Source organism: Magallana gigas, chromosome 4 (assembly GCF_963853765.1).
Source record: "Magallana gigas chromosome 4, xbMagGiga1.1, whole genome shotgun sequence".
In the NCBI taxonomy this organism is placed as follows: domain Eukaryota; kingdom Metazoa; phylum Mollusca; class Bivalvia; order Ostreida; family Ostreidae; genus Magallana; species Magallana gigas.
Genome location: NC_088856.1, coordinates 53,279,751 through 53,307,274, shown reverse-complemented (window position 1 = coordinate 53,307,274; position 27,524 = coordinate 53,279,751). Strand labels below are relative to the sequence as shown.

Here is a 27,524-nt window from a genome sequence, read left to right as displayed (position 1 = left end):
ACAACACGCCTCCCTGTCTGACGCCTTGTTGGACTGGAAACCAGCGTGATTTAGTTTGGTTGACTATAACTGCACTCTCGGTGTTCTGATGACAGTCATCAATGATGTTCCATATCTTTCCTCTAATGTTTAGCTTATGCAATTTACACATGAGACCTTTCCTCCATACCGTATCAAATGCTTTGCTTGTGTCTAGAAAGCTTATGTAAACGTTACTACCCATTTCTAGGTTGTGATACAGTGTTTCATGGAGGTTAAATGAGGCAGTGAGGCAACCTAGTTCTTTCTGAAAGCCTTGTTGTTGTAAGTTTGGAAACGGTTTACATAAGGACAGAGAGGATATTCTGATTGATAACACTTTTTCAAATATTTTGAAAATACTTGGTAGCAAGGCTACTGGACGGTAGCTGTTACAAGAGTTTTTAGGCTTAGAGCCTCCTTTATGAATCGGAACGATAAGACCTCGTTTCCATTGGGGTGGGACGTAGCCGATGCTAATAATTGCATTGTACAGTTTGCATAGACATTCAACAATGAGATTGTCAGAATATAAGATATGTTCGTTTGTGATATTGTCGGCTCCTGGCGCTTTCCTTTGTTTTAAAGAGGATATGGCAGTGATGACATCATCGCTTGAGATTTGAAATATGTGATCTTTGTCAATAGAATTTATTTTGATTTGATCATACATGGAATGAATTACATGTTTAAAGTCGTTATCAAAAGAGTCGTTTTCGCTAAAACGGTAAATGTTTTCATAAAAGTCTGCAAATGCATTAGCAATTTCATTTGGTTCTGTGTGGCTTTCTCCGGCTGCATCACAGATTTCAGGATAAAATCGAGAAGATCTTGGACGTCTTTGCTTAATGAGTCTCCAAAAAAGTCGCAGGTCAAGTTCAGCGGCTTCGTCTATTTCGCGATAGACAGACTGAATAAAGATTTCATATTCCTTATCGTGAGCATTTCTGAAAGCACGTTTGGCGCGTTTGTAATTACGGTAGGTATCGTGTTGCCAGCCTCTTGGTCTGCCTTCTTGCATCCATTTTCGACGCATTGCTCGTTCTGTTGCATGGAGTTCTTTAACAGCTTTTGTCCAGCCAGGCTTTGTATATGGGCTAGTTCGCGATGAAGGAATACAAGATGAAGCTGAGGTAGATAGAATATCTATCAATGTTTCATTGTATACTTTAATGTCGTCATTTGACGCAATGTTGACATCGATTAGCTTTCGTAACTCGACGTTGGTGCGTAATTTATATTCCAATATGGTTTCACTACTCGCTTTGTGCCATGCTGGAAGTACAGAACAAGAGTCTTGCAAGTTTGTTCTTTTGGTATGTATTTCTAAGTTGCACACGACGGGTAGGTGGTCGGATGTTGAAGATATGGATCCTTCTTCAAGAATTTCGTAGTGGCATTTAGCTATACATGTGTCCTGGCTGAGTAATATGTAGTCTAACATAGTTTGTTTGGGAATAAATGAGAACGATTGACCAGAAACAGAAAAGTCAACAAGGGGGGTCAGAAAATTGCATCGCTCTACAAACTTGCAAAGGATGGCTGACTTGATATTGTTTGTATGTAGCTCACGAAGCAGACTAGCGTTGAAGTCGCCAGCAAAGATAACTTGTCCATACTGGGAGTAGTGATCATATAAACTGTGCATTATATCAACGGTGCATTGATAATAAGTTATGTCACTATCAGCTGGGAGATATACGCCGAATAGATAGAGAGGGGGGCTATTTTTAAGTATAATCTTAGCACCCACAATGCAGTCCGTTTGAATTCCTTCAATTTCTTTTACGGAAAATCGAAGATTCTTTCTAAATAAAAGAGATACACCACCTTTACCGTGAATTAGTTCTGGATATGGATGGTTGTAAGTCGAATCTGAGTGAAGTTTAACAACACTGAAATAATGGGGATGAATACTGTCAAAATAGGTTGTTGAGTATTTATTAAGTTTGTGTTCGGAAAATATTGCAATGTCACATTGAGTTTTATCCAGTAACGCACAGACTGGTAAAGTGGATGAGATGATGCCTCTAACATTCCACGTTACGATTTTGAGCAGTGAGGATGTTGTTGGAATCGCTATTGCTAAATGAAATGAGAGTGCTAGCAGCAGTAAACTAAGGACAATGGTTTTTATTATGCTCATTTTGATATTCTATATTTCGTCGTATTCAGTGCTCCAGTCCTCAGAAGCGCGCTGTGTAGCACATTTTTGCTCCCATTCTCGATTACTTATCCACTTTCTACAGCGTACGCCTTCAGGCCAAAAGTTTGGGGATTCGATAATATGATCGAATTCTAGTGGGACATTAATTTTTGCGGATAGACGAGACTGGTTGTATTTGGGTTGAAATAGCATTAAATGAGTTATCTTTACACCTTTGCTTTCGATGTAATTAGCTATTCCAGATCTTGATGATTCTCTCCCTATCCCCGATAAGTAGTATCTAGCTGTCTTACGGTAAGTAACACCAACGAAAACATCCTCTTTTCTTGTGGTTGTCTTCGAGTTTTGCTTGTCCTTAAGTGTAACGACGCAAGACATTCCGTCGTATTTCACTGATCTAGAGTCCGACGCCTCTCGGGATCCGCCTACTGTCACGTTACTGTTTACTGTTTTTTGTTTGTCGGAATGCGACACCCGTGGTCGAATTGTATCGTGATCATTGAGGCGAGACGGGGTAAAACCGTTATGCGGGCTGTCACTTACATGTATAGGTGAGCCGTTAGACGTCCGAGAAGCACTCTTTGTTTGAGGACAAGAAACATTCAATCTGTGTTACTCGAGATAGGTGTCACGTAAAAAAAATCATTCCGAGCAAAAACTGTTGCATTTGCCTTTCCAGAACATCTATAGGAAATGGCACAATTGTGCGAGAAGTACTGCAAAGTAGATGCAGTTCGTTCTTTGCAAAGAACGTTTGCATTGGTGTTTTTTTGCCCGTTAAGAACCACATTAATATGAGAACTTGCTTGTCAATCGTTGTGAAAAAAAAATAAGTTCAAATATAAAATAATCTTTTAAAAACATTGCTTCTGACTAAAGCAAATGAATATGTTCTTTTTGTTGATACGGATCTGGTTTATGAATTTTAAATTATCGTGTTAAAAACAGGAACATATATCCACGATTTTAACGTCATTGTGAACACGGCATATGTGAGAATTTAATTATCGTAATTATGATCCTATACGGGAATGTAGTAAAATCACATATTTCTTAATTTTACAGGATTTTTTATTGATAGTTTCAATAGTATCTTTTAATAAATAACAATTTTTTATTTGTCATTGAGTTCATTATAATTAGTAATGAACTTATTGACAATCAATTTTTTAAACTACTAATAGACAATAGAATAAATGAAAATTTATGCATAAAACGACCTTTAAAATCGCGTAACGCGAGACTTTCGATAGTTGCTAATGTGTCCCTGGTTGTAAATAAACACATATAAAGTACCGTATTATAAAAAGTAAACAGAAAATAAAATTTAAAGATAATAATAAAAGTATAAAAAAAAAATCATCCATAACTCATGCTGCTCGGACAACGACTGGGAAGTTTTTTCGATCACTATACATTATGAGAACTTGAACCTAAGAGTTTGCTGTGTTTGGACTAAAATCAAGATGTGGAACGGACATCGATATGCTTTATGTAAAGACAGACACAAATATCGGCCTAATAGGTCAATTCTTTTGTAATATTCAAGTGATCCTTTGATAGAAGATATGCGAGTATCCTCTTTTTTGACAAAATACACAGCATATACTAATTAACTTTGATCTTTGTCAATAGATTTTGATTTACTTAATTATTTGATAGGTATTGAAACGTACTATTTTGCCTGTTTCCCTTTACGTAACCCATCTCTTCATGTGACCAAGCCCTATATACAAGCTCACCCACCATTGCTGCAAACTCTTCCTCATTCTTGTTTTGAAGGTCGAACACGTCCACCTAAATGAACCAATGACAAGATAGACCAATGACAAGATGAACCAATGACAAGGTGAACCAATGACAAGATGGACCAATGACAAGATGGACCAATGACAAGGTTGACCAATGACAAGTTTGATTAATGACAAGGTAGACCAATGACAAGGTGGACCAATGACAAGGTGGATTAATGACAAGGTGGATTAATGACAAGATGGACCAATGACAAGATGGACCAATGACAAGGTGAACCAATGACAAGATAGACTAATGACAAGGTGGACCAATGACAAGGTGAACCAATGACAAGGTGAACCAATGGCAAGGTGAACCAATGACAAGGTGGACCAATGACAAGGTGGAATAATGACAAGGTGGGCCAATGACAAGGTGACCCAATGACAAGGAGGACCAATGACTAGATGAACCAACGACAAGGTGAACCAATGACAAGATGGACCAATGAGAAGGTGAACCAATGACAAGGTGGATTAATGACAAGGTGGATTAATGACAAGATGGACCAATGACAAGATGAACCAATGACAAGGTGAACGAATGACAAGATGGACCAATGACAAGATTGACCAATGACAAGTTTGATTAATGACAAGGTAGACCAATGACAAGGTGGACCAATGACAAGGTGGATTAATGACAAGGTGGATTAATGACAAGATGGACCAATGACAAGATGAACCAATGACAAGGTGAACCAATGACAAGATGGACCAATGACAAGGTGGACCAATGACAAGGTTGATCAATGACAAGGTAGACCAATGACAAAGTGGACAAATGACAAGGTGGATTAATGACAAGATGGACCAATGACAAGATGGACCAATTACAAGGTGGACCAATGACATGATGGACCAATTACAAGGTGGACCAATGACAAGGTGAACCAATAACGTGGTGAACCAATGACAAGGTGAACCAATGAAAAGGTGGACCAATGACAAAAAGGACCAAGGATAAGGTGGACAATTGACAAGGTGGACCAATGACAAAGAGGATTAATAACAAGGTAAACCAATGACAAATTGGACCAATGACAAGATGGACCAATGACAAGGTGAACCAATGACAAGATGGACCAATGACAAGGTGGATTAATGACACGGTGAACCAATGACAAGGTGAACCAATGGCAAGGTGAACCAATGACAAGGTGGACCAATGACAAGGTGGAATATTGACAAGGTGGGCCAATGACAAGGTGGACCAATGACAAGGTTGATCAATGACAAGATGGACCAATGACTTGATGAACCAATGACAAGGTGAACCAATGACAAGATGGACCAATGACAAGGTGAACCAATGACAAGGTGGATTAATGACAAGGTGGATTAATGACAAGATGGACCAATGACAAGATGAACCAATGACAAGGTGAACCAATGACAAGATGGACCAATGACAAGGTGGACCAATGACAAGGTTGATTAATGACAAGGTAGACCAATGACAAGGTGGATTAATGACAAGGTGGACCAATGACAAGACGGACCAATTACAAGGTGGACCAATGGCATGATGGACCAATAACAAGGTGGACCAATGACAAGGTGAACCAATGACAAGGTGAACCAATGACAAGGTGGGCCAATGACAAGGAAGACCAATGACAAAAAGGACCAAGGATAAGGTGGACAATTGACAAGGTGGACCAATGACAAAGAGGATTAATAACAAGGTAAACCAATGACAAGATGGACCAATGACAAGATGGACCAATGACAAGGTGGATTTATGACAAGATGGACCAATGACAAGGTGGACCAATGACAAGGTGGATTAATTACAAGGTGGACCAATGACAAGATTGACCAATGACAAGGTGAACCAATGACAAGGTGAACCAATGACAAGGTGAACCAATGACAAGGTGGACCAATGACAAGGTGGATTAATGACAAGGTGGACCAATGACAAGATGGACCAATGACAAGATTGATTAATGACAAGGTAGACCAATGACAAGGTGGACCAATGACAAGGTGAACCAATAACGTGGTGAACCAATGACAAGATGGACCAATGACAAGATGAACCAATGACAAGGTGAACCAATGACAAGATGGACCAATGACAAGGTGGACCAATGACAAGGTTGATCAATGACAAGATGGACCAATGACAAGATGGACCAATGACAAGGTGGATTTATGACAAGACGGAACAATGACAAGGTGGACCAATTACAAGGTGGATTAATGACAAGATGGACCAATGACAAGAGGTACCAATGACAAGGTGAACCAATGGCAAGGTGAACCAATGACAAGGTGGATTATTGACAAGGTAGACCAATGACAAGGTGAACCAATGACAAGGGGGACCAATGACATGGTGGATTAATGACAAGGTAGATCAATGACAAGGTGAACCAATGACAAGGTGGACCAATGACAAGGTGGATTAATGACAAGGTAGACCAATGACAATGTGGACCAATGACAAGATGGATCAATGACAAGGTGGACCAATGACAAGGTGGGCCAATGACAAGGTAGACTAATGACAAGGTGGACCAATGACAAGGTGGACGAATGACAAAGTGGACTAATGTCAAGGTAAACCAATGACAACGTGGACTAATGTCAAGGTAAACCAATGACAAGATTGACCAATGACAAAGTAGACCAATAACAAGGTATACCAAAAGACAAGGTAGACCAATGACAACATAGACAAATGACAAGGAAGACCAATGACAAAAGGGACCAAGGATAAGGTGGACCAGTGACAAGGTGGACTACAGTCGCAACTTTTCGGGCCTTTCCGGCAGGCTCGGAAAAACACCTCGAATGTATTACCTAGGAGTCTATGACAACTCCCCTTTTTATAAAACTTGATATAAATACAACGATCTGTTGAGATGTAAGCTAAACTTCATTAAAGTAAATGATTTACCCTAAAATATAACACAGAAGCGACTTATAAGGCTTTCAAGCCGATACTTATTTAAATGGAGAGCTACTCCATTTTGTATAAAATTCTAACATCCGGTAATGTTAATACATTCGAGGTGTTTTTCCGAGCTTGCCGGAAAGGCCCGAGAAGTTGCGATTGGGTGGACTAGTGACAAGGTAGACCAATTACAAGGTAAACCAATGACAAAGTGGATCAACAACAAGGTATACCAATGATAAGGTAGACCAATGACAAGGTTGACTATTGACAAGATAGACTAATGACAACGTTGACCAATGACAAGGTAGACCGATGACAAGATAGACCAATGACAACATAGACTAATTACAAGGTGGACCAATGACAAGGTGGACCAATGCCAAGGTACATGTAGACTAATGACAAGGTAGATCAATAACAAGGTGGACCAATGACAAGGTGGATCAATGACAAGGTAGACCAATGAAAAGGTAGATCAATGACAAGGTAGACCAATGACAAGATAGACAAATGACAATGTGGACAAATGAGGGAGACCATTGAAAAGTTAGACCGATAACAAGGTGGATCAACGACAAGGTGGACCAATGACAAGGTAGACCAATGACAAGGTGGATCAATGACAAGGTAGATAAATAACAATGTAGACCAATGACAAGGTAGATCAATGACAAAGTAGACCAATGAGCAATGATCAACATTTAGAAAGTACAGTCATGCCTTTCAAATACACAAGGTACAAAAACTAGGTGGACCAATGACAAGGTTGACCAATGACAAGGTGAACCAATGAGCAATGATCAACATTTAGAGAGTACAGTCATGCCTCTCAAATACACAATCTACAAAAACTAGGTGGACCAATGACAAGGTTGACCAATGACAAGGTGAACCAATGAGCAATGATCAACATTTAGAGAGTACAGTCATGCCTCTCAAATACACAAGCTACAAAAATGATAATTAACACTGTAAAGAAACTAATATTCGCTCACTAAACAGTTCATGTATATGAATTTATATGAACATGGATGTGGGTAAGATTTGTCAGCGAAAATAAGTAGTCGCGAACAACTTTATCTTGCGAAATAAAGACATTGCGAATAGAAGTCCGTTTACAGTAGTCACACTATCATTGACTTTATTCATTTTGGAGCACTAAAATATATTTGTATTAAACGCTTAGTTTTCATATATACATGAATCATTTAGAATTGTTTAACGTTTTCTTGAGATGCCATTAAAACGTAAGCATTTTCGTCATTTTTGTAAATTATTTCTGCTAAAAAATAAATCCTTCTTTTGTATTTAGAATTTACAATGTATGACCCATATAATTTCGACAGTGACGGATACATGTACATCTAGATTGCACCTACTAAGAAGGCTTTGTCTCCTATGGTCTCCAAGTCTCGTTCTAGTTCGTTCACTACGACCTCCTCCAACTGAATACCAAACAATGTAGGCAGAAATATTCTCCAGTCCAAACTTTGGTTATTTTTTACTGCGTTTCTGAAGAATGAATTTGGAAAAAACAAATCATAAACTTTCAATTCTTGTTTTAATCGGTTTTTTTTTAAATATCGTAGGAGGAGCTTAATTTCAATACTCCGTACTACACTTATTTTTGATTTGACTTCGCTTATAATGGTTATTGAGCCCTAAAACCCTCATTAATAAAAACTTTCACTTTATAACATTCAAACATGCCTTGATCGTAGTTTGAAGGTTAACAGTTTACTAAGTAATAGACAATGAAACATTCCCGAAAATTAAAAATGTGATGCCGTCGATAAATAATGCTACAGATAAACGACACAAGGAAACTTTTAACCATACGTGTATAAACTGTATATTGCACGAAACATACCAAATCAATTAGAATTAAGTTATTTGAACAAGATGATCTTCTGGGGAGGGGGGAGGGAGGGGGAGGGGGGGGGGTTAAGCGGGAATATCTGTTTAAACTGGCTACCATATGATACAAATATTGGATACACGTTCTTGCCACTTTTAAATGTCTAGTAATCTTCTCCAGCAGTGTGATGGTTTTTAAAGTGGAAGCTATGTATTATATAAATGGGTTGTATGAATGCTCTAGCGACTTAATGTATAACCACCCTCTCCATGGACTATGGAATATATACATGTGCTGAGCTGGCTATTACATATATGTATGGGCTATATACATATACGTACAACTTTATATATAGACATTCTCTCCATGGTTTGTGGAGTACCTACATATGTTGAGCCGGCTAATGTACTTAACATTTAACCATCCTGGCAATGGAGTGGATTGCGTGGTACATAATTTTACTGAACTGGTTATAGTACTTGATATTAAAGCCTCCCCTCCATAAAGTCGGGGTACCTACATGTGTTGAGCCAGTAGGTCGGCGGCCCCTCCCGTACCCTGGACCACCACCACGGGGATACCGCTCTCGGTGGCCCGCCTCACGTGATCTACGGCGGACAGGTCCCCCTCCACGAGAACCAGCAACACCGCGTTCCTTTCTGTGGTGGAATAAACAAATAGAAACTCAGTAGATTCGTCTGTTTACTACTGAGACCATTCTTGGAATCAACAATCAAATCAGTAACAGTAAAATAATTTATACAATTTTACAAAACATTGATGATTTCATTTCCTTTCCCTCTTTTTATTGGATTTTTGAAATGGAAGATTAAAAAATTATGTGATACAATTCCTTTAATTTATTAAATATATATGCGTCAAATTATGACTGTAAAATGTATATTTAACCGTGTTTTTCTTTGAAGAGGGAAAACTGTATTTTGTTATCAAACAAAATCAACGCACTAAAAGCTAGTTAACTTTTATAATTAGTTGAGAGAGAGAGAGAGAATGAGAGAGAGAGAGAGAGAGAGTACTAACTAATGTAGACTTTTTACATGTTACATGCATCTATGAGCGAAACAAGATTGTTTAAAGTTACCATTGGCTTGAGGTCTGTGTAGTCTGCTCTCAAACGTTAGTCTGAAATCTATGTAGTCAGTGTTACAGGCATGGGCACGTAGACTCATGTACACACTATTGTTATACTCATCCTGTAGAAAATAAATCATCAACAATTTTAAAATTAGATAAAATAAATTTTATGCTCGAAAATTCACCTCTGTCAAATTCGCATTGATTCACTTCACGCAGGATGTTAAAATGTTGTTCAAAATTGGTTTTGCCGCAAATTCAAGAGAAGAGACTAGAGCAAATATTCATGGAAAGGTATTGTCATGAGCGCCTATATCTGAAGACTAGCAAGTTGCTGTTTGTGTTAAGGTTTTTGGGGTTTTTTTTATATTAAACATTTTGCTTTTTTTTATATACTATCTAATTCGCATCCCGCTTCAAAAACAAAAATGACATTTTTTTAAAATCTAATCTGACATCACTTTAAATAGGTTATACATAAATAGTAACTTAAAACCTTTATTTTTCATAACTCAATGATAAGAAAATAAATATATACTATTCATATATTTATTTCTTCAACGCATATCAAGAGCAAATTTGCTTAATTAAGTTGTATTCAATTGCATAATTCTTCAATATGTCTAAGATTTTTTTTTATTTATCATTTCCGTGTTTTCTCCAGTAATAGACCAACGATACAGGGAAACAATAAAATAAAATAGATTTTACTAACATTTAACTTTATCTAAAAAAGATCACAACTTAAAATTTCAGTTTTCAGATTATCCAATGGGTATGCTTGATATCAATGATTTCTAACGGCGGGCTTCTGATTCGATATCTACATATAAACAACGAGGAAATGCTCTCACACGAGATTCCTATCTGATATCCGGTAGATATCTGATATCCGGTTGGTACGTGCCCTAATATCAAAGGCTGATCATTGGATTTTTAAAAAAGATATAGCCAAATGATATATTTTTTAAATTTTGAGATAAGATTATTTAATCATACACTAACACGTAGTAAAGAATTTTTGATTTACTTATATAAAAAATATCCACATCCTTCCAACCATCAACTAATCATCACATATTGAATAATATGTTATCATATTATGTATTATACAAGTATTACGCAATAAGATAGAAAGTCTTAAATCATTGCATGTTTCACAGCCACGAGAGTACATTTATATACGGAAGGTGAAACAACAAAGAAGATGTAAATGTAACACTCTGAGTAATATTACACATTAGAACCACAGGCTGGATTTAAATCAAAGAACTGAAGTACTGAAAGCCGAGCTCTTTTGATGTGTCATTATGCATATTGTGTAGTAAAAACTGGTAATCTCTCTCTCTTTAGCGCTGTCTCTCTCTCTCTCTCTCTCTCTCTCTCTCTCTCTCTCTCTCTCTCTCTCTCTCTCATGCTTTTAAAGTCGGAAATGCGCCAGAGAGCGACTGAATTGTTTATTGTTTTGTAAGCGACTATAAATAAAATCAAAGTACTGAAGAACTGACGGGAGTTGATTTTGTCGATGTTTATTTATTTTATAATCAATGATGTGTTATTTTGCATGACAAGTACATGAAGTTTCTAATTTGAATTACGCACATTTTTATAATATGAATTTTTGGACTTTTTCGACAAGAATGTCGAGAAACCCCCATATAAATCATGTTAAATAATATTTAAAGATAAAATTAATTTAATCAAACTATTTATCAGTAATAGAAATATTTCTCGAAAATTGTATGGATCAAAGCAATATTTAACTCTATTCTTGTTCAACCAAACGCTTGGCTGACACCGTAAATCTCCGACAAGGATTTACGGAGACAGCCGAGTGTCGAGTTGAACGAGACTATATTGAACTCTGGCGTAGGAATACATACGACTACAAAAAATATTATTTTCAAGGTATTTATAAATAACTTTCCTTGAAAAACAATGCTTTAGCATACATTACATCGAATTTATCAATCATTTTCAAGAACTAAGTCTTGTCAGCAGCAATGATTTGAGCTGAGGTCCAAACACTGTTTCACTTTCGGTTTGTCTGAGTAACTGCATAGGAGAGTTGATTAAAATCAACTCCCAATTATGCCTCTCTAATAGAAAATCAAAGTACTGAAGTACTGACGGGAGTTGATTTTATCGATTATTATTTATCTTAAAATCATCGATATGTTAATTTGCTTGGCAAGTAGTTTATAATCTGTATTTGAATTACGCACATTTTTATAATATGAATTCTCGGACTTTTCCGACAAGAATTTCGAGAAAACCTTAAGTGAATCATGTTGTGTAATATTTAAAACATAAATTGATTTCATCAAATTATGTATCGGTATTCGATATATTTCAACAACTGTATGGATCCAATCAATAATGAACTCTAGCCTCGCTCAATCAGATGCTCGGCTATCTCCGTTAATCTCCGAAAAATAAGAGATTCCAGGTCACGGGATAGCTTGATGATGCGACCTCTAGATATAGTACGGAGACAGCCGATGGTTGAACGAGACTATATTGAACTCTGGCGTAGGAATACATACGACTGCAAAATACTTCTTAATTGTTCGTAATATTTAAAATCGGACTATCTCCAAGGTATTTATAAATAAGTTTCCTTTAAAAAATGTGTCAGCGTACTTTCATCGAATTTAACGATTATTTTTAAGAACTAAGTCTTGTCAGCGGTGATGATTTATGCTTAGGTCTAAACACTGTTTCAGTTTTGGTTTGTTAGAGTAACTGCATAGGAGAGTTGATTAAAATCAACTCCCAAAAATCAACAGTTGCATTGAAATTTGAAACAAGCGTTATAAAATCAACCCCTTCCTTTCATTACTTCGATGTGCAGCCAAACACCAATGCTTCGAAAAGTAGTTCATGGAAATTCATGCGCATTGTATATGTGCCTAAAACGCATAGTCTTGTTAAAATAAACACGTTATTAATAAGAAAGAAAAAAATTTATTCGCAAACAAATGAAAAACCAATAGATTTGACAAAGCATGGCTCTATGTGTAACTATTTGGTATAGCGGAAGCTTTTACTTTGACGCTGCTCGGTTTTTTGTTTTACTTTTGAATGTGTGCTATTTATAGTATCATTGGCACTTTGCTTGCCTATAGTCAGGACTCTGCTTTCGACAAAGCCCGGCTAAAAATTAATCAATCAATAAAAAATCAATACGGACAGATAAGTCTTTGCTGGGAAAATAGGTAAAATGAAAATACATTAACAATTACTTAATTGTTAGTATTGTAATGTGTACATATAGTTTTGTATCTTTCTCTACGTTTAAATTTTCATTAAGTCGATGATAAATATGCAAATTAAGATAAAACAGATTGTCTGCAAGATTTTCATGTAATTATGCAGTTTATATCAAATAACAGCAAAAAAGGCCAATGGACCACATCGCGCACCTGACCCACAAATGTCCTACTTAAATAACCTATATGGAGTCATATAAAAAATATCTGTTGTAGAATAGATACTGAATTAAAAGATTTTCAATTTTTTTTTCAGATATTCATACTATGTAATACATTGAGCCCCTTTTCTAACAGGATGATTTGATAGTCATAGATATGTAAACCTACATCAAGTTTTGAACCTTTTGTGGGGCTCAATAATTGTCCAGGGGCCCACGTCTTAAGGAATTTATGATTAACAATACATCAAAATGTTTGCATATAAGTATATGTAATACCAGATATTAAAACATTTGATTTTTCGAGTATAAATTACAAAATCTAACTTAGGAAAAAATTCGACCCTCCAGTGTGGCCCCACTCTACCTTCAAAGATAATGATTTTGACAAACTTCAATCTACACTATCTGAGAATGCTTTCAGACTTGTAACAGCTTCTCTGACCAGTTCGTTTTTGAGAGGAATATTTCTAGGATTTTTTCTTTATATATCCCTATGTAAAATTCGAACACCCATTGTGACCCCAGCCTACACCCAAGGATCATGATTGTAACAATCTTGAATCTACAGTACATGTATTTGAGAATGTATCCACACAAGTTTTAGCTTTTCGGGCCAATTGGTTTTTGGGAAGAAGATTTTTAAAGATTATTTTCTATATATTTCTATGTAAAAATTCGACCACTCATTCTGACCCTACCCTACTCTCGGGGATCATGATTTGAACAAACTTGAAGCTTTCACACAAGTTTCAGCTTCTCTGGCCCATCGGTTTTTTCGAAAGAGATTTGAAAGATACAAACATTTTTTTATGATTTGTAATCATCTCCCTTTGCAAGAACGCGTGGACCGGACCTTCAGTTAAATAAACTGAAATCCTCTTAACCTTAGGTTGATTTGTGCCAAGTTTAGTTGAAATCGATTCAGTGATTCTGTAGAAGAAGTCAAAAATGTAAAATAAAGTTTACAGACGGAGAGAAGAACAGACAGATGCGGAACAAAAAGTTATTACAATAGCTCACTTGAGAGGTAAATGTACAAGTAGTACCGTTGCGTCACACGAAGTTATTTATTAAACATTGAGTAACCTTGGTGGTCAATAAATCAACCAATGCATCAGATCTGGTTTAAACTTTTAAATATAATAGTTTTAGTTGTATCCATATATATATATATATATATATATATATATATATATATATATATATATATATATATATATATATATATATATATATATATATATAGAACATTTAGTCTATAGGAAGTAAATATAGCATACAAATATATAAACGGCCATGACCTTCCAGCAATCTTAACTGAATTTTATTTCATTGAATGAAATAAAGACGGCTATGACTCTTTTCAATCTCATTCTTATGCATTGTTTGCACTACATATAAATTAGATTTTTGGCGGGAAATTTTAAATTGAGGACTACATTTGTATGAATCAACAAAACTCACGAGATTCTTCGTTGGACAAAATAAAAAGGATGCTTGTTTAATTTAAAAGGAAGCACGACAGCCATTTACTCCTGTAAATAACCCCTGGTCAGAGAGGGAATCGAGGAGGGGGAGGGGTCAATGTACCTTAACATACCTTAGTTTCATTTTCGTAAACTTCCGGCAAGTCAAAGTAAAGTGTTTCGTTGTCCACCACTTCTTTAGAAGGGATCGAAACCAGACGAATGGGAGACGCTTGGTTCGGTTTCTCCAAATAAACATATTCTTCCACCATTTCTCGAATGATTTTGGAGATCTTCAGGGGCTCTCCCTGACTTAGTATCCAACTCACTACAGAAATGTAGAATGCATTACTGGTAAATATGTAGATTAATTCTGAATCTCCCCCCCCCCCCAAAAAAAAAAACAACAACAACAACAAACAAACACATACAAACAAACAAACAAAATGAAAGAAGTGTTCCTTTGAAAGGGGTGATCAGCATGTGTTTGCATTAGTTAGCTCCATGTTAATGCAGTGCGAGAGCCAGTCTCATTAAAACCACGCCCCTCCCCTTCTCCTTAAACTCGTCAGGGTCTGACAGGTATCGATAGAAGGTCATCTTTACAGAACCTTTACTTCTGACCAATCAGGGAAGGGCTTTCATGATCACTGCTTTGGAAAACCTAATGGAACTCTTCAAAAGAAGGTAGAAAAATCAATTCTTCCTTGTTTTTTATGTTACCGCCAGTATTAAAGAGTTACACCTCTCTAAAACAAATAAAGGCATGTTTACAATTGGTTGGGGTATATTTAGATATATTTAGATTGTATGCAAATTTAGAGGTCGTGACCCTGATGAGTGTATGGAGAAGAGAGGGTGGCTTTAATCAGACCGTAAGAAAGCACAATATGCATTAAGCATGATAAGTAGAATATATCGCACTGTTTTATTGATTTCAGAAATAGCAAGGAATGAATACTAGTAAACTTTACTCTTTGAAGGCGAAGTGTATATCTGATTAAAATTCTTACGCGTGTAAAGAAAAACGTGATTTGAATCATTATGAAACTGTATAAATATTTTAATCTCAAGGCAAACACATCAGAATGATGTTTTTTTTAGTAATCGACATGTAATTAAAGATTTCTATAAAGCTGTCACTGCATAGTAAACAAGGTAGTGCAAAGTTTGTCGGATGCCTTGTACGTAAACAACTGTGATTGGCCGAAGCCGATCTCAAAAAAGATGTTCAGGAAAAAACTGACATAAAATGCAAGATTAAGAGATGAACCAAGGACAAGTTCAGGAAGCTACTGAACTTGATCAAGACGAGAACAACAACCCACCTCCGGCAGCTTTTGCCGCATAAGTCAATGTCACTTGAAAACGAGACTTTGGCCAAATTTTGGGAACGAGGCTATTGGAGTCACCAATCACTGAGAAAATCATGTTGGGGCGATCATCTTCGGTGTAGAATTTCTCCATGAATTCGTCAATTAGGCTTTCTTGTCCTGACGCCTGGGGTCGCCAAATTCTAGCAAAATATTTTATTATTTATGAATGATAATGATAATAATAAGTGTATACAAATACTAGTAAATTTGCTACAATATGCCTTTTCAAATACCAAACTTAAGGTGCACGTTTTATGAAGATATACTGGTTCACAGCGACTAATTTTGGCGATCAAGATGTAGATAATGTGGAAAATAAAGTGATTTAGAAAGACTGGTTCGCAGCGAGGAATTTTTCATTTGCTGAAGCAATACTGTAGGTCGTTTTAATTCAACGATGTTAATATTTCACGATTTCTCAAAAAGTACTAATCGCGATAGTTTTAATTTCACGCTCCAAGAAACCCAGTTAATTAAAGTATAAGCATTTACACGTTTTTTAAAAAAAAAAATTATGTTCGTATTTACGATGGGTTTAATTTTGCGGGGAAATGATAAATCGCGAACATAGAGAAATTAAAACCATCGTGATTATTGCCAATCTACAATATGTAGGCTACGCCAATGTTTAGAACATTTCAAGGAGGCTTGATCTTTAACAAATTACTAAAAAGATCTTCCTTTAAATACCATAGCAGTTTTGGCCGTTAACAATAATTCATTGAAGAATTTAGGTTCTTTATAAATCACTTTCCTATGTCTTTATATAGAACCCTATATTTCGAGGAGATCAAAATATTGATATAAGTCTAAACCATCCAGCCGTCTTAATAATGAAATACAACTGAATGCATTTAAATGGTTTTTACTTAATATTTTGATCTTTGATAAGAATAGCAATATTCTCACGTTTCTTCTTCTATGTAATCCATCACTTCCTCTTCTTTGCTTTCCGTCACTGTCAGAAGCGGGGTTTAGAGTTGATAACTCTATCTCACTGAAAAGTGCCCGCTCTTTTCTCCTTAACCTGCGTCAAATCTGTCAACTATAGCTTTACTTTATCTACACAATATTATACAAGTAAATCCTTTAGTTTTTTTTTAGGGCACCTGAGTCACTCAGTGACCTATTGCTATCTGTTTTTGTCCGTCGTCGTATCTCACGCGGTCGTAAACTTTTGAACGTCATCATTCGTCGTACGTCGGTCGTAAACTTTTGAACATTTTAGCCTCCTCTCTGGAACCACTGAACCAATTTCAATTAAATTTTGGCACATAACATCTATGGGTGAAAGAAAGTAAAAATTGTGAAATTCATAGACCCTTCTCCCTCCCGGGGCCTGAGGGGTAAGGCTTAAACCATCAAAATTAATGAAATCTTTAAAAAATCTTTTTTACTCCTGGACACCAAGCTGTCAAACTGCTGGCATGATTGTAATAAGCATTTAGCTCTCCACCAAAACTGTGAAATTTATGGCCCAGGGTCATGAGTTCTGGCGCTAGGGTGGGGCTCTAATGATTATATAGTGAAAATGCATTAATCATTTAAAAATCCTCCCCTATGCTCCTGGGTATTTAGCCAATGAACTAAGTACATGTACATAGTTATGATGAGGAAGAATATCTCTACCAACATTATGGATTTCATAGCCCCTGGGTCAGGGGTTCTGTTCGACCGATTATTTTTTGTACTTAAGATTTGTTTAATTTTGTCACCGTATGTTATGCTACAATTTTTAAATATTCTTTTCTAGAATTTTTGAAAGTGGATCAAAAAATACCGGAACAATAAAAATGATTTACTTATTATGCACATGATTATACAATGCAAAAGCCACACTGCAGTTACTCAGGTGACCGATAAGGCCCATGGGCCTCTTGCTAAGGTACTGGTCAGATTTTGAGTAAGCAATAAACTGATCTAACGTATCGAATTTTAATAATTGATTTGTGCATTGTTTCTGTTTATACTGATAAAACGGGTCTATTCTTTCTATAAGAAAAGCTTCTTGTTAATATATTGCTGTGGAATCATTAGAATTCTTGGTGGCTCAATGTTCGTGGTATTCATGGGTAGCCCTCTCCCACGAATTTAAATCCTCAACGAAAACAAGTTTAGAATGAGTTATCTTTGATGCTGAAACAGTAACCGACGCATCCACGAAATTTCATCCCCACGAATGAGCAAAAATGATATAATCAACGAAAATTGATCCCCACGAATTTAAATGATTCCACAGTATATAAAGTACTTTAGAAACTTCTTATCTAATAACTCATTTTAAGATGAAAAGATGAAGAAAAAAAATCTTTTGCATCAGTATAATTTGTGCGATACATAACCGCGCAGAAATTTTTAAAGTAAATCTCAAAGCATTGTCAAAATATATATTGCTGCAAAAAGTCAACCTGGTACACAATTATACTAAGAATCTACATTTATACCACTTGGAATTTAAAAACAATCACAAAAACTCACCCTATAAATTATTGTCTTCGGACTGAGCGGAATTGAATGATCTGTTTAAATTACAACAACACGCACAACTGGAAAAAACGAAAAAGTAAATCATCTCTTTCTCTCTCTCTCTCTCTCTCTCTATTTTTATCATACATTTTACATTGAACGGCTAAACAGGAAAGCAATGCTTACTGACAAAAATCGATGCAATGACATGTTTTCTTCCTGTTTGCAAAGTAACCGCTCAAACTGTTAAATTATCTTTCTGTCCTCGTTCCATCTGTCTATCTACCGCTAAGTCCTGCCTGTGAATATCCTGAGTCGGCCCTGTCACGTGGCACACATTTGCCCCCCCCCCCCCCCCCCCCCCGATTACTATATAGTTCGACATTCAACATATGAGGTATAATTTGTTTCGGTTAAACATAGGTAATCACAGATTACAAAGCTCACCGAGACGAGGCATCACCTTTATGAGACCATCTTTATCATATTATATGAAAATCATAGTTAATGATCTTGGATATTCATGGATACTGTTTTGACACAATATTGTATACGATATGTTAAAAAAGTGCATGATAATCACATGTTCATTTCATACGGAATTATAAGATACAATGTTAATCAATACAATAATATAAAATATGATATTGCATCCTATGATACTTACAATATATATCGTATAATACCATAAAATACTGTAATAAATAATGATGCAATATGATATTGTAACATATGATATAACATTTTATTGTGTTATACAGTATTGTATTCGATCACATTATACAATATCATTATATAATAATTATATAATACATTATTATACTTTCATGTTAAATACTGAAATCTGATAAGTTAAGACGCAGTTGATAATCCGTTATATTACCCTCAGCGTTAGCAAGACACTTAGCAACGGGTAACACAACGAATTGTTACATGTGCGTAAATTATGCGCGTACGGTTCGCCGTGAAATTCACGTCATTTCTATATCAAAGTAATAAAAAAATCTCTAAAATTAAGACATTCAGTATAATAAAATAAAAAGTGCCTGTTTGGAAGGATAAGAGTTGAAATTGACACCCCTCGAAAACCATTGTCAACCTCCGCTTCGCGGAGCCATTTGACAATGGTTTCCTTGGGGTGTCAATTTCAACTGTTACCCTCCCAAACAGGCACTATTTATATAAAATAGTATTATATGATACAATATCATATCACAAAATAATTAAGAAATGAACTCAATGTCTACCCAAGTTATACGAGTATAACCTTGGTTGTGGCACTTTACGCTTTATAATCCGTAATTATGTGATACAATATATAAATAGTGCCTGTTTGGGAGGGTAAAGGTTGAAATTGACACCCCGAAGAAACCATTGTCAACCGACGCGAAGCGGAGGTTGACAATGGTTTTCGAGGGTTGTCAATCTCAACTGTTATCCTCCCAAACAGGCACTATTTATTTTATTATACTGAGTGTCTTAATTCTAGAGAATTTTTTACTTCTTTTATATAAAAATGACGTAAATTCTACGCCGAACCGTACGCACATAATTTATATTTTTCTTTTTCTTCGAGTTCTTTTGAAGTTTCAGTATTCAATTGCTTCCGGTAGATTTATTTCAGTACATGTTTAAAGAAAAAATATTCTTTATTTCAGGTAGTAGGGACATCTGTCGAAATTAAAGCTATACACGCTATAATTTACGTCAATTTTGAATGACAGTGAAAACGCATGTGTTTGTCTACTTATAAAAGTTATCCTTAATCTGTAAATAACAAGGGTGAATTCCATCTCATTACAAAGATATAGATTTTTAATTGTTTATTTTCCTGCCAGGAAAATATACCTTTTCATGAATATTGATGAAGGAAGAGCAAACCGACCTCATTGCGCATGTCCGCGGAGAACTAGGTGGTCGTTATTGTTTGCCTAATTAAATATCCAACTTGATTTTTAATATGCTTAGACGTCGCGCACGATACTGGTGTCACTTAACGTTACGCTTATAACGTCAAACGACGCACAAACGTAACGTCGCATTTTAAAGAAACTCAACTTCTTAATAGCCGTGAATTTTGAAACTAAAATAAATACAAATGTATTCATATCTCCTGTATCTCCAGATTTGCACAGCAAGCAAGTTATGAATTAATGCACAAACATTGCCAGTAATATGGTAGTAAATGTACTTAAAATAAGATCACAATTTGCACGCCTGTAACTCAGGCAATATTTAAGAAATATAAGTAATAACTTTAAAAAGTGTATATCTTCATTTAAATAACTCAATCATAGTTTATGAAACAAAAAAAAATTGGCAGATTGGAATGTGATTTCCTTTTAGAAAATTTCAAGCTGCATGGTATAAACTATAAATTTGATTAGCGAATTCAAAACATTCCACATTCGATATTGCACTTTTATCCCAGACAATACAGCTAAATGCACAGATACATGTATTTGGATAATATAATTATACAATCATGAAAAATTATATTCTGGTATATTATTCTATTTACTAGGTTTTACAATCTTTGAAGTTTATGTATTCGATCATGTACAATTCATTTTTAAGACATAATAATGTCGTTTATTGCATGCAATATGTTTAAATGGACACATTCGTCCAAAACAATATTGGCCCGAGCATCTATTTCTGAACAGATATAAACTACTGCACTGGCTGGCACTACGGCTCTTCTCCTGGGTATGCGTTTGTATGACAGAAGATTCTTGTTATCAATATTGTCGTAATAAAGTCCTGTGATGACCTTAATACCAGCTGGAAGAGTTGAGCCCCAAGCGTCAGTGCTTTCGCTGTTTAATGTTTGAATTGCTTCCTGAACTTTTAGCAAGAAATAGTCATGGTCTGGGTCATCCGCATATACGGCAATTACCTGTCCTTTGGATACCATTTCGGACAAGGGCACCTCTTCGTCATCTTCTTCAACATCGAATGTGTTGTTTGTCTCCTTGACCATTTCATGGTGTTGAACTTGCCCAATTCTTTGAACATTTACACATTCGTGATAAATTTGTAAACTGCATTTTTCACAAAAGCAGGACAGTTCGCGTATAATGATATGGGGAGACGAGTTATCAACGATGACTTGATGGACAGATCTGATGTTTGATATTGGTTTGAAACTTAAATTGCCTTCTCTTGGGATGAAATCAAGAAAACGGAAAAGCCGTCTCCGGCAAACAGATTTTGTCCGCGTCAAATTCGAAACAGCAAATTCATACAGATCCCGGGCATTTTGTATATGGGCTTGTCCACGCAAAACTGCCAGATCTGCCTGTCTTTTTAACAGTCCTCCAGCAGCATCTTGAGGTCCTACATCATAAACACAATCATGTAATAATACAAAAATATTAAATTTTAATTGAAACAAAAATGCTCATATAAAGTAAATGCAATATAAACTTCAACGCGACATGAATGAATTAAATAACGCACGTTTTACTACTTTATCTTGTCAAAATGAAAGTAGTGATCAACAAGTGGCTTAATTAATGTATAAAATAATTCTGTTTTCATAAGAAAATGCTAATAGAATAGCTACCATTTACAAGTTTAAAGTACTTAGTTCGATCTGATGGACACTGTATTTGTATCCTTAAGAAGAAAGTGTGCAGAAAATATACATGTAAATACCTTTAGCATGTGCAGTCTCAAAATAATTTCTGGTAAAATGTTTGAAACCGAAATCCCGACTGGAGTTGCTGATATCCCCAAAGCAATGTCGACTCTTATATTGGGCTGCACATCCATCTGTGAACTCGTGCATGGTGTCAACCGGGTAGGAAATAGATGCCAAGTACTCGGATATTGTTTTACGAACTTCATGGACGAAATACTGGTCATGCTGTTGATCATCACTAATAACAAAAAAATGTTCAGTGATTATTTCTGGGTTCTGCTCAGTGCTCTCCACTCCATCAATGTCGGGTAGTGCATGGCGATGTAAAATCGTAACGTGAACAGAGACTTCAGTTTTTTGAAAGTAAGCACTTTGAAGTTGTTTTAATTCTGTGCAACGGTAATTTTCAGAAAAGTCATGAACACAGATGCAGTGGTTGAGTGGAAGATGAGATGAAAGTTCTTGAAATTGGTTGTTTTGCCAAGTAGCTCGGTGTTGATGGAATGGAAACGATTTTAATAGTTGCAAAAAGTGTGAAAATAAATCACTGACTTTTGATTCCTTTTTAACCAGAACGAGTTTCTTTGTTGTTTTATTGCCCTTCACTTTGATTTCAACTTTTTCAAATTTTTCCCACTTGACTGTTTCGTCTGTCTCCGCGTCTCCAGTTTCTTCTGGTAATAAGTATAGTTTGTGGATACCACATTCTGCACACTGTCGCTTCATGCATTGCAAAGTAGGATTTATACACAATGTGACATCCACCACATCGCTTATGGACTCGAATACTTGGACGTCAATTCCAACGTCATTTGCATTTGTTTTGATGATCTTTTTCCGAAAGTCCATACATGATTTGAAGGCACTCTTTATTTCAACATGATATCTACAACAGCATGTGTGTCTGTCCTTTGGGCGGGCCTGTCTAACAAAATAGGGCTTGCAATTTTCAAAGGACCTTTGACAAATTTTGATATCAGGATTTTCGCTTATGAAATCCAGGTAAACTTCAGTTTGGGTCTTTTCTAAAATATACACTGCGTGGCTCGTGTATAATTTGGGTCCAATTCTTTCTCGCTTGATATCTGCTTTATTTCCAGTCGGTCGGGAGATACCTGGACGCAGCCAAAAGTCGTACGCAAGTTGTTTAGTTTCCGTTGAAATCGCGTCAGTGCGCGTTTTTCTAAACGTGTAAGTCCAACAAGATCTTTCAGTTTTCAATACAGTGGTGCGAATTGTGTTTCCCTTACTTATTCGTCTAACTGGTAAACCAAGTTTTTTAGCTAGATTTTTTCGACATCTGCTTTGGGTCACTTGTTCACCACTTATTGATGCAACAAGCACGTTCATAGACGTAACCGAGTCTTTCGATCTTTTCATTTTGCAGCTATCAATTGTTGTTTTTAAATCTTGCAGAACCGCTTTTTCCGTTGATTTTTTACTTTGTTCTTCTGGTGATAATACGACATCAGCATCAATTAAAATTTTTGTCGTTGGAGAGTTTGAATTTTTCAAATATGCTGCCAGTGTAGCTGACCGCTTCTTTGGTGATTGGGGTAACGAATCCTTTAATTTTTTTAATGCTCTGTGTTTACTTGTTCTGTTTTTAAAAACATGTCTTATCATTTCATTTGAATTTTTCGTGTTCGCAGAGAGCTCGACGTTTTTATTCCTCGCTAAATTTCTATATTTTCTTTTTCGTTCTGTTTCCTTCTGTCTCGTTTCAGCTTGTTTTGCTCTGTACATGCGCTTTCTAATTGCATCAGAAGTTTGTTTATACTCAGTCTGTTTGACAGTTTTGTTTTTATGATACGATGCTAGCTTTTGTTGTCGTCGTTTTTGAAGTTTCTTATTTCTATAAAACTCTAATCTTTCTCGTGGGGACATTTTCGTATCCATGGTATCATTGTCATTCTTCTGAAAACCGCAACAGATAAAAAAAATTAAAGACCCTGTAGATTTGTAAAATCCTAAACACAAATACTAGTACCGAGACATATGGGTCGCCATGCAGGTTTCAATGATAATCCTCATTTCCTATCAAAGTATTTATCTAATTAATACAATAATGAATAAAACACGAATGCTTTATTTAAAAATATAAGTCTGTAAAGTTCTATTAGAAAATAGCGGGCTGGCGTCGTTTTTGAAAGTGGGGCTAGACTTCTTGACAAACGAAAAAAAAGTTGGAGGGGGGATCTCTATGTTGATTCATTTTTACATGCCCCCCCCCCCCCCCCCCCCCCCGGTGCTACGTGACCTCTAGCAGATTTTGTATGACCGCTAATGTCCGCTTTTAAATTACTTTAATATTTATCACGCGTGTAGGATATTTTTTTAAACGGATGGATCGGTCTATAAAGATCTTGACTGAAATGGAATAAAGAGAATATGGGTAGAGTGTTAGGAATTGATTACATTACGTCTTTGCATCATCTAATTTTTTTAATCAACTTAGTCCATATTAGAAAAAAACGGATATTCGGCAGAAAATGTTATTGTTGCTATATAATAAAAACAATTACGAAAAGGACCCGCATCAAAACTTATATAATAATTATTTACCAAACAACGTTTTTCGTTTGGACGTTATCAGTTTTAAGTATATCAACGTCACGTCACAGTCACAGAGCGTCAAACATAAAGGGGGCGTTTATTTGGACATTAAATAATTTCTGTCTTCCTTAAACTAATATGGGGATTCATAAAATTTTGATATGTCCCTGTAGCAAATTTTATGTACTTTGTGTCTGTTGTACTTATTTTAATAATTGCGATTGTATATTGCTTGAAATTTTGCACTAAAATCGTCAAATTGCTTAAAAAGTGCAGTATTTTTTAGATTGGGACATTTCACTGGACTACTTAAAAATCAACCTGCCTTATAAATATTGTTATTATAAAATAATAGTCGTTTGTATCTTATTATACAATACGTGTGCAATATATCTGTATCAAAAATAAGCAACTTACCTTCGTTTTAGACATAATATTGATGATTGAAATGTCAGTCTATCTGAATCTTCAAAAAACGGGACACCGAGTACTTCGCCATTTCAAAGGCTGCAATATTATATCTATCAACCGAACATTTGAAATGATTATGACGTCATACTTTGATATGGATGTTACAATTATATTCCAAATTTCATGCTGTTTGGCGCAAAATTGATTGTTTTATCAACCTGTGCATAAAGCGCATAGCCACTGAATGTAACGCAGGACATCCATATATCACGTCAACTACAGATAATTAAGACCTGTCATTCCTCAAAAAGTATGTAAAATTCATTTTATTTAAAATATTTTCATTATTTACAAATTTCCCTTGCCATTGATACCCAACACTTTCATATTTTCCTTTTAACGACTCTTCCTCAACCCCTCAAAATAATATTTAATAGCGTAGGTAAAAGAGACAGCAGTATCGTGCGCGACGTCTTAACAGTTGTTAATTTGAAATACATACATGTGTAATGAGTAAAATACGTTTGTCATTCACGATACCCTTACTTCTGCATTAACACTTATAGAATCTATAAATAGCACATAGGGGGAAAACACAGGTCTACGTCATTTTTTTAAAGGAAGTATTCGATATCTACTCACAGGCTTGTATTTTTTCTTTTGTTTGTACTCGTATATCGGATAAATTTATGCTGTTCTAAAAATATCCTTTCCTTTGTGAAACTATTACAATTAGTAAGATGTTGACCCTTCACCAGTTTTGGTATGATAGGCTAAATTTAGCTGTCGATATCACGTGATAGATTGATATTCACGAGGAGGCATTACTTTCCTGGCAGGAAAATAAATATTTTTTATTGTTTAATATTTGATATATTTGTTACGTGATCGAATTGAGCATTATAATTAACAGAATAAAGGTAACTTTTATTAGTAATCAAACACATACATTTTCCCCTTTATTCAAAATTGACGCAAATTATAGCGTGTATAGCTTTAATGTAATTTAAAGTACATTATAACTGAAATACTTTTACCGGTTTATAGTTTTCAAATTTTACAATACATAACCAAAAAATAGCTTTTAAAAATATTTGGAGAGGTAAAAATTGTAAAACCCCGAGCGGGATTCGAACTCATGACTTAAAGATTTGTACTAAACACTCTACTCCACTGCGCTACGCTGTTAGGTGACAATATTGGGAAAGAAACTACTTATATAATCACACTTCATTTAATTGTTTATTTCGATCAACAATACGTCACAACATGGAAGTGTCACATACTTCCTTAATGCGAAAACTAATAATTGTCCGTGCAGTGTGATGAAGAAAGCATGTTCGTACGATTGACTTGTGACCTACGACACAAATGTTATTACTGCAAGGCAAACATACGTCTGGTGCACGATAATAGTGAGACGAAAGTACGGTTCCTACAGGCATCGCACTTTAATTTGCGAGTGGCAACCTTCTCTTAAACAAAATTTTATGTGACATCTACGACTGGCACGTCAAACGTTCGTTTGTCTTACGCTGTACTCTCAAACATTTCGACACGGTTTTTAACGCTGCGATCAGTCACGTGGGGCCAGGGCTGGCACAACCCGTACCACACGCACGATCACCAAACACCTGCGGCCAGTTGTTATCGATTGGTTGGCTCTTTAGCTGTTATTACAAGTTGCTCGTTATTAAATATTAAAGCTGAAGAACGTGTTTTCAAAATGACTGTGCGTTTGATGTTGAAGATTAGATTGGATTGACTTTCTGCACCCCCCCCCCCTTACTGTCATGTTGTAAATTTTGAATTTACTGCCACTTAGTAAATTCAAAATTTACAACATGACACTACACATGAATTAATTATTGTTGTGTTGTGCAAGTACAAAAGAACATGAAAGTTACAACTCTTATTTTTTCTGGAGTTTGTTGGGGGGGGGGGGGGTCTTACTTTGTCAATGACCTTGGTAGGAACTTAATACTGTGTAATCATTAATACTGGTGATGACTTATTTTTTGTTGAATTCTGTAGGTAATCCTAATTCGCATCACTGTAAATGCTCTTATTTTACTTATATCATTTTTTTCGCGCCTTGTAAGCAGAATCCCGTCCTTTTGTTCAAGTACATATATTTTTGAGGTAATAAGTTTATAGTACGATACTGAAGCTTAACTGTCTTATATAACTTGCTTTATAAATCCTAATATAGTTGAAAACGAATTTTGTGCTACAGTTGAAAATAGCAATTAAAACAGGTTTACATCATTTTAGTTTTATGATAATTTGCATTAATTGAGCTTCCTTTACTTTTAGTTCAACTAATTT

At 35.7% G+C, this 27,524-nt stretch overlaps 2 protein-coding genes across 7 annotated transcripts in view; both read right to left on the bottom strand.

Annotated features, from left to right (window-relative positions):
• The window catches only part of LOC105343878 (transient receptor potential cation channel subfamily M member 8), a 43,800-nt gene extending 25,044 nt beyond the window's left edge, over positions 1-18,756 (bottom strand). For 4 of the 6 annotated variants that reach the window (XR_010713386.1, XR_010713390.1, XR_010713389.1 and 1 more), the window contains exons 1-8: positions 18,596-18,756; positions 17,027-17,144; positions 16,070-16,257; positions 14,876-15,069; positions 9,847-9,958; positions 9,265-9,403; positions 8,266-8,398; positions 3,862-3,982 (exon numbers count right to left, since the gene is read on the bottom strand). Coding sequence is in view for 1 of the 6 variants with exons in the window: in XM_011451379.4 (XP_011449681.3) it covers positions 3,862-3,982; positions 8,266-8,398; positions 9,265-9,403; positions 9,847-9,958; positions 14,876-15,069; positions 16,070-16,257; positions 17,027-17,049 (910 nt within the window). In the remaining 5 variants the exon portion in view is untranslated. Of the gene's footprint in view, positions 1-3,861; positions 3,983-8,265; positions 8,399-9,264; positions 9,404-9,846; positions 9,959-14,875; positions 15,070-16,069; positions 16,258-17,026; positions 17,163-18,595 lie in introns of all 6 variants that reach the window. The other 2 variants (XR_010713387.1, XR_010713388.1) reach the window with 2 other exon arrangements.
• A 1,797-nt stretch (positions 18,757-20,553) lies between these two features.
• LOC105326755 (uncharacterized) lies at positions 20,554-25,635 on the bottom strand. The gene is made up of 3 exons (XM_066082966.1): positions 25,203-25,635; positions 22,244-24,146; positions 20,554-21,922 (listed from the first exon to the last, which is right to left on the bottom strand). Exons 1-3 carry the CDS (start codon positions 25,215-25,217, stop codon positions 21,156-21,158), a joined length of 2,685 nt encoding a protein of 894 aa, XP_065939038.1. The 5' UTR covers positions 25,218-25,635; the 3' UTR covers positions 20,554-21,155.
• Positions 25,636-27,524: the final 1,889 nt, after the last annotated feature.

What these genes read in the sequence shown, in the direction of transcription:
- LOC105326755 (XM_066082966.1), bottom strand. An exon ending in TGAGACTGCACATGCTAAAG is followed by an intron (nt 21,923 to 22,243) that starts GTATTTACATGT and finishes TTTATGATGTAG; the next exon opens with GACCTCAAGATGCTGCTGGA.